This window comes from Pyrgilauda ruficollis, unplaced genomic scaffold, assembly GCF_017590135.1.
Source record: "Pyrgilauda ruficollis isolate IOZ18807 unplaced genomic scaffold, ASM1759013v1 scaffold115, whole genome shotgun sequence".
Lineage (NCBI taxonomy): Eukaryota > Metazoa > Chordata > Aves > Passeriformes > Passeridae > Pyrgilauda > Pyrgilauda ruficollis.
The window spans coordinates 344,870-358,431 of NW_024509766.1; the positions used below are offsets into that span (position 1 = coordinate 344,870).

Genomic DNA, 13,562 nt, shown 5'->3' on the forward strand with positions numbered 1-13,562 from the left:
AAGTCCATCTTTTCTAAGTGTTCTTTTCTGATTAGAGCTGCACTTCAAAGGAGACCTTGTGTAGACCTAAAATGCCAAGAGCTGACCCTGCCAGAACCATTAGTAGATGATTAAAATATCTTTGTCAACTCACCATCTCTCTTCTGTAACCTCACCATGCTACATTTTGCACTCAGAAAACCCTGGAGAGCTGCAAACCAAGCCCAGGGCACAAGGGACAGAAAATAAACACTTTTGGAAAAGTTAGGGGAGTAGATGTGGTAAAAGTGTCCCCCGCTCCTGCCCAAGCATCTCCACCTGAGCATTCCAAACCCAGCAGTGCTGCCCCAGTGTTTAACTGCAAATAATTTGGGGCTGGAGGAGTCAAGGAGCTGAAATTTACTGGGAGAATTTTTATTTTCCAGATCCCACGGCGCTGTTGCAACTGGAATCTTCTCACGGGGAGGTTTTGGCTAAAACCCAGGCAGAGGCAGTGATGGGGAGAGGCAGGTGCTGCCTTTTTATAGCAGAGCTGCAGGCATGGGGGTGCTGAGGGCAGCTGGAGAGGCCTGGGGGGGACACAGGAATAAATATTGATTTAATTTCCCTTCTTTCTGGCTTGTTGGATTAATCTGGTAGCTGTGACTTTGTGGGTTCTGTATCTACTTTTTCTCTCAGATGTGAGAAAAATGATTTGCAAGCTCTGGGGTTTTGGGAAGGTTGGGAGAGTAATTGTAATTTGCTAATGGGAGTATGGAGTATTGGGGAAAAAAACCTTAAAAATCTGGTTTTGGGAGAATTTTAATCTTTGGGGAGTTTTGTTAGAGGCTGAATGAATAAACAGGTAAATTCTGTAACTTCACACTCCCCTTGCATTTCTTTTGAACATAAATGAGCAGGTCCAATGTCCTTCAGTTTCTCATTTTTTCCTTTTTCCTCCTAGCTTGCACAAAGGTGAGGGAAAAGTTTAAATAATGGCAGGAGAAGGGAAATAAAAGACATAATAATCTTGTTTGGAGTCAAGGCTGAGAAAGCAGAAATGGCACTGCCCAAAATCTGGATGCGTTTAACCTTTTGATTTTGAAGTGACAGCAGAAACCCTCCTAAAATAGTTTATTAAGCAGGAAGTTTCACAAGAAACCAAGGAAAAAAGGCTCCCCCACCCCAAAAAAACCTCTCAAAATGCCATTGTGTGCTGTCTCAGCATCCCCTGGTGTCCCCAGGGCTGGGACAGTGCCAGGAGGGAGAGCTGGCACTCAGGATTTGAGGATGCTGAGGGCACCATCAGCTCTGCAGGGCTTTGTGGCACTGGAGGGTGATGCTGTGGCTGTCTGGGGACCTTGTGGGGTTCTGGGGCAAGGACAGGGATGGGAGGGTGGAGATGCTGCTTTGGGTAGGGTGGAGATGCTGCTTCAGGGGTCCAAAATGATGGTGAATTGCTGTTCTTGTGCTCTTCATCCTTGATTTTTTCTGGTTACAAACCCAAGCTGGCCACCCCACTTTCCCAGTGAAATGTAGGTTTGATTAAAAGCTTTTTTGGCAGTAGTTAAACGGGATAAGGCAGAGGGGGAGAAAGCATTATTTTAAAAATATGCCCCTACTCTTCCCAATCATGTGTGATGCTCACTGTGACACAATGATTTTCCAACACCACTTTTCAGTTAAATATAGAAGTGCATTTTCTGTTCCTTCCCTCTCCTCTCTGTGAAACAATTGTGCAACTTTCTTTTTCCTTAACATAATTCGGCATTAAAATTAGCTCCAGGGACTAAAACCAGCCCTGTGTGTAGGACGGGAGCTGCCTCCCTTCCCTCTGGATATTCCCCTGGGATTTTACCCCTGCTTTAAATGGGTTGGGGGTGTGTGGCTGTGCTGTGCTGTCCCCTCTGATGTCCCTGTGCTGTCCCCAGCAGTGAGCATGCAGAGTCCAGAGGGTGGATCAGACTCAGCAGCTTCTGTGGCTCTTCACCCGTCGGCCTCAGCGCAGGCACCAGTGGTGCAGCCAGTGCCAGCCTCGCAGCAGGTAAGGTGTGCACAGCTGGGGATGCTGTTGCCATGGAGAAAAGCCCTGCTTTCCCTGGAAGATGTATTTTAATCCCAGGTTTTGATAGTGGGGAGAAGGTTTTTAATCAGCTCCTTGAGGTAGTGGGGACAACCTGTTGCTAAAGGTGTTGTCCTGTGGGTTTGAGCACTCCCAATCCACATGCAAGCTTTAAAAGGTGGAGTCTGGGGTTTAATTTAGGTCCCCAAGGGAGTCACTTTGTGCCAGCTGGGTGTTTGTTTGGGTGAATTTCCTGTTGTCACTGGTTGGGGTGTCAGTAAGAGCAGGGAAGGTGGGACAGTGCTGAGAGGTACCTGAGAGGTGAGGGCAGAGCTGATGCTGGAGCCGCGTGCTGCCCCCACAGAGGAGTGGCCACAGCTCAGGGAGGGACTGTGTCCCTCTGCTCTGGCCTCCCCTGCCCTGCTGGGGACAGGTTTGGGTCCCCAGCACCAGAAGGGCATGGACAGGTTTGGGCAGGTCCAGGGGAGGCCACGGAGATGCTCCCAGGGCTGGAGGTGGATGGGCCTTGAGGTCCCTCCCAACCCAAACCATTCCATGGTCGCTTCTTTGGGTAGGCAGATCCCAACATTTTAATTTGCAGAGGGGGATTTGTGATTAATGCCCACGAATAAGCTGCATTTGGGAGGCCCAACAGGAGACAAGTGATGAACAGGAACCACCCGATGCAAAATGGGAAGGGTTAAGTGAAACTGGTTCCTTTTTGTTCCTTTTTCTGCCTTTTGGGGAACTTGCAAAAGAAATTTCTGTCTCAGGAAGCTGGAGGGATAAGAGGATGGGTGGGTGTAACTCAGCTTCATCCTTCTCCAACTCCCAAGTGAGCAGCAGCAGCTGCTATTGGATGCTGATGAAAAGGAGCAATTAAAGATTGGGAATTGAAGGAATACTGGATTCTCCAGGAGCCATGGACATCCCCATGGGGTGATCCAGAGTGCTGCTGTCACCTCCCAGCTTCCCATCCATGGAGAGCACTCCCTGCTGGTGTAGCAGGGATGGGGACAGCAGTGACCAGCAGTGCCAGGTGTCTCCAGGATCACAGTGTGGATTTGGCTGTGAACAAAGGTTGGAAAACCTTTGGATTATGAAATCACCCATCCACGCTCTGCCTGTGCTGGAGCACTGAATGGAACTGCATGGATTAAGGAAAATCCAGGGGATAGTGAAGACTGCTGAAGAGGAGGAGCATCCAGAGCCTTCCTTCTCACCAGCAGGACAAAGAAAACCCTGGGAATGAGCTGCTGCCAGCAGGAATGGTGTGAGGCTGCAGCCCTGGGGCTCGTTGAGCACTGGTGCCCCTTTAGGTTTGAGCAGGATGGCCTCACCTTCCAGGTTGGGGATGATTCCTTATCTTGGCTGGAAGGTGATAGCAGAGCACAGGACAGGCAGTGGGCAGTGAGCTGGGCCAGGGATGTGGCATTTGGCAAAAGCAGTGCCATAAAATGGGAAAAAAGTAGGAGAAAGGAAAGGATCTTTGATGTAGGTGGCACTGCCAAGGTCTGATTTCATAAAGGGCTTGTGATGTCCCCACCCTGCACTGGTGAGGGAAAACAGGCGAGGTGATGGCTGAAATAAATGTAGGATCTCAGTGCAGGATCTCCAGGGAATGCAGCCTGGGGACTGCAGATGGAGCAGCTGCCTGAAGATCTGGGCAATTGTCATAAACCTTTAATTCTGCTAGAATTGGATTTCTGCTTGTTACATAGATAAGTTGGGAGGGCTAAAAATCATAAATATCCATGGTAGTTATCCATGGAAGTTATTTATGATGGTTATCCATCATAAATACCCAGGTAGCCAGTAATTCTCAAGGTTGCTTCTGGGATTGTTTTCTGGCTCTTTGTTCTGTTGGCCCATGTGGTATTTGCATTCTCTGAACAGAGAGAGACATAATTTTCTCTCCCAGGATTTTTCCTGGGGAAAGCAGCACAGACCCAATCTCCTGGGTGTTTTTAAAGGATGTGTCTCCTTGGAGAAGGTTTAAGAGGCCATGGAGATGCTTGGCTCTGCTCCCACTGAATCCTTTCTCTCCATCCACCACATCCCCACATTTGTTTTGCTGGATCTGAAGGTGCTGAGCACCCTGAGATGTGCTGACAACCTCAGAAAGTGGAGTGTGAGACAGGGATGATGGAAGTGACAGAGCCACCACCACCATGAAATGTCCCTGTGCCCTTGGTGGCACTGCAGAACCCCCTGAGCTTTGGTGCTGGCAGAAGCTGGGTGGGATTTCTTGTTGCAGGAGGCAGAGTGTGGTTGGGTTTAGCAGCTCTAGGAGAAGGAACTTGGCAGCCAAATGTGGATGTGTGAGGAGTGATTTTTGTTCAGCTGTGGCTGAGCTTATCAATGAACTGCCACATCCTTTCATGGAGGTTTAAAGATGATTCCTGTCAGAAATTTCCCAAATTCAGGGGGCTGAGTTCAGGCTGGTGCACCCAGCCTGAACAGAGGCTGTTAAGATTAAGAGGCTAATTTGGTCATGCTCTTTAGTCTCTGTTGGATTAAGAAACAATTGAGGAATGATGGAGGTGTAGTATGGCTTTCTTACTCCCACCTTACCATGCCTCTGGGGCTGCCACCTGCAGCAGGGCTATAATCTTACAGTGGGAACAGGAAAAATTTTATTTGGAAATGGACAAAATGGGGACCACAGGGGCACTAATTACAGGATGCCACTGCTGCTGCTGGTGTCAGAGGCAAGCTGGCCATGAAATTTTGGAAGAGAACACCTGGCTCACCTGTGTTATGGACTGAAATTGTCTCTTCCTGTATCTTCTTCTTGCAGAGGGTTTTGGTCCAAGCCACGGGCTCTGCTCCCAAAGGGGCACAGATGCAGCAAATCTCTGTTCCCAGAGTCCAGCAGGTTCCACAGCAGGTAATGAACTCCGGGGACAGACTCCCCTGCACCAACAGCTCCCAGTCCCACTTCTGAAACTGTGCCAGATCTACAAAAATCTTAATTAAAGGGCTGTGGCAGTCACAGAGCAGGCATCACTTTCTCCAGCTCTCTCCTCCTTTCTTAGACTGATGACAAAAGAAACTCTCAAGATATTTGAAGTTTAGGAAGAACCTTTGCTGTAGCTGTTGTCTTTCATGTATTTGAAGATTTGATGGATGCTTTCAACTTAAAAGTATTTATTAAATCAAAGTTAAATTAAAATTAAATCCTTTGGTAAAGATGCTTTTTAGAGGCAAAATGATTGGGGTTTTTTTTTAATTAAGCAAATTTACTGCCTGCACGTGGCTCCATAGAAAGGTTTGGTGCCAGAGAGCTGTGCAAGTGTTTTTATTTATTTGAACTTTGCCTTTTCCAGGGCTTGTTTCCTAAGAAACCAGGGATATGTGGTGCTGCTCCATGTGAGCAGCAAGTCTGACCTTCTTAATTTTTTCCTTTACTGATTTTTTGTTTGGTTTCTCCATTTCAGGGGGGGAAAGAAAATTTGATAGAGGGCAACTCCTTCCCTCCCAGAGCAACAAAAAAGGGGCTGGGGTGCAGCTGGACACTGACAGGCTCCCCTCTGAAGGAAAGGCTGCAGCATGAGCTCACCCCTATTAGTCAGCCCCAGACACGTGTCCAGAGGAAACCCAGCTCCATTGTTTCCACTTCTCGTGGAGCAACCACTTATTTATCTATTTTAACTTGACCTTTGAAAATAAAAACCTCCTTTCTTTGGCATTCCTGAGCATGGAGGGGAGGGAAGGGGAGGCAGGGAGGGTGTTTTATTTTTTTTTTTAATTTTTTTTTAAGGTAAGGTTGGAGTTGTGCAGTTTAAGCAGCATTTCCTGAGCAATCCCTGACCTCTTGCTGCCTGTTGCAGGTGCAGTCTGTGCAGCACGTTTATCCAGCCCAGGTGCAGTATGTGGAAGGAGGAGAAGCTGTTTATACCAACGGAACCATGTAAGAACCTCTCCGAGCTGTCCCCCTCCCACCTCCCAGCCCTTCCCTCCCCCAGGCTCCTTCCATCCCCAGCCCCACCGTGGAAGGAGGAAGAGGAGGAGCTGTTTCAGGTGTTGTGTTTGGTGTGAGGGTGGTTTCCAGCCTGGGGGTGTTGTCCTCATGGAGGGACTGTCCTCCAGGGAATCCTGGGCTGGTGCTCCCCTGTGCTGAGCACTTTGTGTGGTGACATGGGCAGCTTTAGGAGTGGAACTTTTGGAGGAAAAGGGGGCTGTTGGAAGATTTTATAGAGTAAAGGAATCCCAGAATGGCTTGGGTTGGAAAAGACCTTCAAGCCCATCTCCTTCTAACTCCTCAACACCTTCCATCATCCCAGGCTGCTCCATCCTCATCCTGCCTGGCCTTGGACACTTCCAGGGATGGGGCAGCCACAACTGTGCCAAGCTTCTCTGCCCTTAGAATTTCCTCTTCCTCCTGCCTGCTGTGCCCCATTTTGTGCCTCTTTTTGGCCTTCCTCACCCCAGTTCCACACAAGGAACTGCCCTCACCATGAGCTTGTGCTGCGGGGCCAATCAATCCCATTCCAACAGAGCAAACCCCACTGTGAGAAACAACTGCTCACTTTTAAAATTCCAAAGGTTTATTAAACCTTAACACAAATTACAACAAAGAAATTTTTTTCAATAAGGAATTTAATAAATTTTTTTAAAATAATTTTTAAAATAATTTTTTGAATAAGGAAAAGGTTTTCAGCACTGGGAGTCCTTGTGACTACCAGCCACGTGGCTCATCTAAAGAATATCTATCTCTTAGCTGTGAGAGCTAACTATAACATTACTTATCTATAACAAACCCCCCTTTTCCTTTTGTATAAATCATTTGGCTCGAACAATTAACTCTTATTTTTGATTCAGATAATTTACCCTTACTTCTCAAAAAAAGAAATTAAAATAATTTTTACCAGCATCTGTTGATGTGGGTGAGGACAGTGGGAACAGGAAAAGTTTTATTTGGAAATGGACAAAATGGGATTAGAGAGGCTAATTCATTCTTGCTCTTTAGTCCCTGTTGGATTAAGAGACAGCTGAGGGTTGATAGAGGTGAGTTATGTTTCTTGTTCCTACCTTACCATGCCTCTGGGGTTGCCACCCTCAGCAGGGCTATAATCTTACAGGAAAAATTTTATTTGGAAATGTCCAAAGTGGGATTGCAGAGGCCAATTTGGTCTTGCTCTTTAGTTTCTGTTGGATTAAGAGACATCTGAGGAATGGTGGAGGTGTGGTATGTTTCTTGTTCTCACCTTACCATGCCTATGGTGTTGCCACCTGCAGCAGGGCTATAATCTTACAGTGGGAACAGGAAAAATTTTATTTGGAAATGTCCAAAATGGGATTACAGAGGCCAATTTGGTCTTGCTCTTTAGTCTCTGTTGGATTAAGAGACAGCTGAGGGTTGATGGAGGTATGCTATGTTTCTTGTTCCCACCTTACCATGCCTATGGGGTTGCCACATGCAGCAGGGCTATAATCACAGGAAAAATTTTATTTGGAAATGGACAAAATGGGATTACAGAGGTTAGCTTGGTTTTGCTCTTTAATCTCTGTTGGATTAAGAGACAGCTGAGGAATGATGGAGGTGTGGTATGTTTCTTGTTCTCACCTTACCATGCCTATGGGGTTGTGAACAAGAATTATCTTCTTGGTGGCGAACACAGGGGTTAACCTATAACACCAGGATTTCTCTGACACTAATCGAGCTTTCTGAAGCTGTCCAGCACAGGATTCCCTCTGCCAGCTCCTCTCTTTTGTCCCCTGCACAGACGAGCTGCCTACTCCTACAGCAGCGAGGCGCAGATTTACGCCCCCGCCAGCGCCGCGCCCTATTTCGAAGCGCAGGGAGGAGGAGGAGGAGGAGCTCAGGTGACTACAGCGACATCCTCTCCTACAGCCATTCCCTCTCACAACATGGTGGGCATCACCATGGACATTGGGGGAAGTCAGATCCTCTCCGGCTCGGGAGCCTATCTCATTCATGGGGGGCTGGAGAACTCTAGACATTCTCTGTCACACACCTCACGCTCCTCTCCAGCAACGGTATGTAGCCCTGCAGGCACCACAGCTCGGGGGCCAGGAATGATTCCAAAGGGAACTGAAAAGCCTTCAGAAAATTAAACTGACCTGGCATTATCACTGTTTATGTCTGTAACCTGCCGTGAGTGCAAGGGGGAGAATAGACACTGGTGTACTACACTTATTTTTCAGTTTGGTCTCTTCCTCTCGCTCAGATCGCTGAAATGATGCAGCATTAGAGAAGAGAAAGCATTAATCATTCAAATATTAATAAAGCATTAGATTTGGTTTGGGTTTTTTCCCTCCCAAACAAAATATTTTGGTTTTTAAAGATTTGACCCTGTTTACATTTTCTACTAAAAATTTGTCTCTATTTACATTTTCTACTAAGTCAAACGTCTCTCACATGCTTACCTAAAATATTGAAATATGTCTTCAATTCTGAAGAGACCTGAGAAATTCTTCCTTAACCCATTGGATAATTAGCACATAAGTTATGTTCACGCTGATTATGCTGAGTGCACAGTGATCAAAAAGCCTTTTTGTATATATCTCCTACACCATTGTGTATTCTGTCCTTGCCATATGTTAAGAAAATGTCTTTTAGGGGTGATACTGATCAAACAGAAATGGTTTAAAGTTCTGATTTCTTTCAGTGGTGTCCCTCCAGCTGCCAGCTGAGGTGGCAGGTGCTGGGAGCACAGCTGTGTGGGACTGAGGGCTTGCAGCTCTTCACCCAAAACAGCCTTTTTGCAGTAAGGGCTTTCATTTGGGAATCTCCCAGCCCTTGGCAGCTGCCAGGAGTGCTTGCAGCTCATTTCCTGGGACACTGCTCACCTCCCTCTGCAGACTTCTGTGTGTTTATGCATTCATATATAAATATAAATACTAATGTAGGTGTAATTCAGGGTATGTAGCCAGAATTTAAAATGTGAGCAGCATCACTAGGGAGGAAAACAGGAGCTGTTGCTACTGAGAACTCATGTAAATCTGGCCTGTTAAGTTGTGCTTTCTTTTCTCACTGAGTTTTTGAATATAGACTTTGTATTTTTTTGAATCTTTGTGCCTTGAAAGGTTGCTTTGATCGTGTAGTAACTGTGCTCTGACTTGGGCAGGCATAGGGGAAAAGTCCTTGGTTTGGGTGGAAGAGAAAATGACAGATGCTGAGGTTCTTTTCTTGGATGATAATTGTGTGTGTGTGTGTGTGTGTGTGTGTATTTTAACTGTTCATAGTTAAAAATTAGCACTGGACAATTTGGGTTTTGCTCAAATTTATTATTTGGAAGCATCACCTGTGTGGGACTGCATCTTACAAAACTGCACAACTTTACTCTTGGATTTTTGGAGGATTTTTTTGTTGTTGTTGCTTGGGGTTTTTGTAATTTCCATGGTGATGAGCACAATATAAAAACCCAAGTGGAAAATATGTCAGTAGAAATATCCCATGAGTGGATTTAGTTGGTGGTTATTACATGAGATAAGGCTGTTCAGAAAAAAAAAAAAAAAAAAAAAAAAAAACAACCAAAAAAAACCCCCAAACATTAGAAAGTGACCTTTATGGAAATACATCTGAGATAAATCCACTCTGTTGCATGTACAAATGAGCTTTCTGAAAGTATCTTAACACAAAATACCTGAGGAAGGGCTGGAAAAGGAGAGAAAGAGCCTGGCAGGCAGTCCAGAGCTGTGTCTGTGTGTGGCTGTCAGTCCTTCCAGCTCAGCCCAGGGTCACAGGGGGATGGAGCAGTGCCTGGACTGCTTGGAATTAATCCTGGAGTCATTTGGTTTGGGACCTTAGAGCCCATCCAGTGCCACCCCTGCCATGGCAGGGACACCTCCCACTGTCCCAGGTCACTCCAAGCCCTGTCCAGCCTGACCTTGGGCACTGCCAGGGATCCAGGGGCAGCCACAGCTGCTCTGGGCACCCACCAGAAGGGAAGGGTGGCTTAAGGACAGCAGGGACTGAATTAAATCCGTGGGCAGGAACTTTATTTTCTGTTTTAATGTCCAGCCTAAAGAGAGCCTGGGAAAGGCTGGTGTTAAAGAGGCCAGAGGGACTCTGGCAAAATGTGGTGGGGCAGGACTGGGAGCTCTGTGGGAGGAAAGGAAAGCAGAGCTGGTGCAGGTGGAGCCAGGGAAGCCAAAGGGTTTGCCCTGGCCTTGGGGATGGACATCAGAGTGGTCAGTGCTGGGGAAGGAGAGGGATTGGAGGTGTTGAGGGCAAGGAGGGCACCTCCAGAGGAGAATAGAAACAAGGGAGTATTTCAGGATTAGCAGTGGTGCTTAGGAAGCTGAGAGATGTTTGGTAAAGTCTGTGTGCACTAAAGAAAAATCTTCAGATACTTCAAGAAACCTCTTAGGAAACCTTCCCTCTCTGCTGGAACACCAATGTTCTGCTCCACCAGATGGGCTGAAACAGCACAGGGAACATTCAGTATCTGTGCCAACACAGCATCATTAATCTTCACCTCAATTAGTCTGGACCAAGAGGGGAAATCCTTGAGACCTCCCACAAGTGGTTCCTCAGAGCTCTTCACCTTCCTGCAGAGCTGCTTAAGAGCTTTTGGTCTTTCCCCTGTGACAGTTTTTATTGCAGATGATGGTGTCCTTTAGGATGGGACACCTGCCAACAGCAAAAGGCCAGGCAGCATTTCTGTGCTTGCCTCAGAGCTGCTGCTCAAACAGGCCCTGAGCAGAGGAAGGAAATTGGGTCTCCCTCTGCCTCTGACTCATTTCCTGAAGGCTGTGTCAGCGCTCAGGCTGTGGTTCCTCGTGGTCCATCACGGTGTGAGGCAGTGGAATCCCACTAATCTGGGCCTAAACTGGGGGAGGTGTGAGGCAGTGGAACCCCACTAATCTCAGCCTAAACTGGGTGAGGTGTGAGGCAGTGGAACCCCACTAATGTGGGCCTAAACTGGGGGAGGTGTGAGGCAGTGGAACCCCACTAATGTGGGCCTGAATTGGGGCAGGTGTGAGGCAGTGGAACCCCACTAATGTGGGCCTGAATTGGGGCAGGTGTGAGGCAGTGGAACCCCACTAATCTGGCCCTGAATGGGGTGAGGTGTGAGGCAGTGGAACCCCACTAATCTCAGCCTGAATTGGGGGAGAACCCCTCAAGAAGTGGTTCCACTTTGGGGTAGGACCAAGGGAGTGCTGGAAGTGGTGCCACCTTCACACCTGGCCGTGGCACCGTGCCTGTGGTTGCTGGATGTCACTTCAGAAGCTGGGTCTGATGTGTTCTGCTCTGCCACCCTGCTGTGGCACAGCCTGGCTTTGTGAAGGGCTGGGTTTATCCCAGCCCTAATCTCCACTGTGGGGTGAGTCAGTGCAGGCTGTCAGTGTGGGCAGCAGGCCATGCACAGATCATCTGCAGATGTTTTGTGGGTGTGCCCACAAGGTGTTAAATGAGGACAGAGCAGAGCTCTGGCTGCAGGTTCTGTGTGCTTGTCCTGCCAGGGCACAGATAACGGGGTTTGGGACACCTCAAACGGGGTTTGGGAACATCTGCTGGAGACAAGCAGGTTCTGCTCCTGCCAGGCTCTAATGTGGGGTTTGGGGACGTTTGGGGATTTTTTTTCTTGCAAAAAGTTTGTAGAGGAGTACTGCAGCTTTGGGACCAGCAGCCATCTGCTAAAGGAGCCCAGGTTCTGCCCCAGCAGCAGAATGGAGAAGACAAGAAAGGCTCAGGAGAGGCTTGAGGCACCAGGCAGCAGCCACAGCTGGGCTGAAGGGGAGCAGGAGCCAGCCAGGGGGTGAGGGGCTCCTCAGGAGCCAGAAAGCCTCACCTTGGCTGCTCTGAGATCAATAGAAACCAGCGCAGGTAGCACCAAATGTTCCATCCTGGCTTTTGGGGCAGAACTCACCCAGCTGAAAGCTGGCTCCTGCCTTCTTCCCTTTGCAGCTCTCAGCAGCAGAGAACCTTCATCCATTCCTGCTCGTGCACGCTCTTTGCACCCCAGCTTTAGTTAATTTTTTAGGGTTTTTGACAAAATATGAAGAGGTAAGAGTAACCAAGTCATTACTGCCAGCTCTCCTTGGAAGCCCTGGGTCCAGCTCTGCAGCCAATCTCTGCAATGGATCTGCCTGGTGATGCTTTGCTCTCGGCAGGAAGGGAAAAAGAGGAGGAAAATTGGTTTTTTTTAAATAAATAGGCAGTGCTTTTAGTGGAAGATAAAGCCCCCTGGCCTTGCTTTGTCACCCCTGTGGGGATTCCTGCTGTGTGTCCATTTGCATGTCCCAGTAACGCCTCTGCAGCTCCATCCACATCTGTTTGCCTCTTTTTCACCAGCTTGTTGATAAAAAAGCATTAATCATTCAAATATTAATAAAGAAACAATAATCCTGGCTGTTGCTAACTATCTGATTTCCTTTCTTTTTCCTTTTTTTTTTTTTTTTCTCTCTCCTGTGCACGTTTTTCTTTAGCTTGAAATGGCGATTGAAAACCTACAAAAAAATGAAGGGATTACATCACACAAAAGCAGTTTGCTCAACAGCCATGTAAGTTGCAATCAGAATTTACAACCTTTTCCCCTGCTTTGGTAGGAGAATTATTTCTTTGGTGTATTCAACAGCATGAGGCACTCAAAAGCAGCCTGTGATTGAGCTGTGCTGCCCAAACCAGCCCATTCCCAAGGAAAAATAGGCTGCAAAAAGTGCCCTATGATAATGTTTGCTGCTGAGATGCTCAGGAGTCTGTTATTTATTTATAATAAATAAAAATATGTGTTTATTTATTTCATCTCTCTTGCAATAAAAATTGCTGGCAATCAGGTAAACACATTGGAGGAAGTTCTTTTCCTTTCACTGGAAGTGAAACGTGGCTGGAAAATTACTTTTAAATCCAGAGCCATGACTTGGTGTGAATTGTGACAGATCCTCCTCAGCCAGCACGCACCAAAAGCCTCTGAATGCCTTTTTTTCCCTCTCTCTGTGCCTCAGGAAGCCCATTCCTGTCACAATGCTGTGCTGAATCCATGTGCTGGGCCTCTCTCTCACTCTGCCAACGATTTCCCTGCTTTGTGTGATATTCCCACTGTTCTGCTGGGCCTTTGCATCCTGGTTTGTGGCTCCCAGGCAGGAGCACTGAGGGATGAGCACATGCTTGGGTGAGATTTGGGTTGATCCAGGGAATGTTGGGGTCCCTGGACTTTGTTTTCCCTGTGTTTGGATGAAGCTCAAGCATGTCCTGCACCCATAAATCCCATGCACAAAGTGGTGTTTCTCTACTCTAACAGGTTTTTTCTGGGTTTGGGGGCTGGTTTGTTGTCATTCTTGAGGCAAAAAGTAAAAATCTTTGGCTTCTTCACTCTAGATAAATATCCTGAGACAACAAAAGGAGTTTTAAACCAGTCTGATTCTTGATTCTGATTTCAAGCTCCAGGCCAGGGCTCCTGGGGGAGCTCAAACTTTATTTCAGCTGGTGGAGAGTGAAGGTTTCTGGTTGTAGCTGGGGAAACACAAACCTGCAGGATCAGGCAGTTCCTGTTCTGAGCATCCCTCCCACCCCAGGCTCATACTCCTCAAGTGCTGCACAAGGATTGTGCAAGTCCTGCTCTGCAGGATT

General features: G+C 47.4%; 1 protein-coding gene across 10 annotated transcripts in view; it reads left to right on the forward strand.

Annotated features, from left to right (window-relative positions):
* The first annotated feature begins 1,820 nt into the window (after window positions 1–1,820).
* RFX2 (regulatory factor X2) overlaps window positions 1,821–13,562 on the forward strand; it is a 33,871-nt gene continuing 22,129 nt past the window's right edge. Inside the window, exons 1-5 of one of the 10 annotated variants that reach the window (XM_041482062.1) lie at window positions 1,821–2,002; window positions 4,821–4,910; window positions 5,854–5,933; window positions 7,750–8,023; window positions 12,422–12,496. In XM_041482062.1, the coding sequence (XP_041337996.1) occupies window positions 1,898–2,002; window positions 4,821–4,910; window positions 5,854–5,933; window positions 7,750–8,023; window positions 12,422–12,496 (624 nt within the window). In that variant the 5' untranslated portion in view covers window positions 1,821–1,897. The remainder of the gene's footprint in view (window positions 2,003–4,820; window positions 4,911–5,853; window positions 5,934–7,749; window positions 8,024–12,421; window positions 12,497–13,562) is intronic. The other 9 variants (XM_041482002.1, XM_041481993.1, XM_041482011.1 and 6 more) reach the window with 9 other exon arrangements.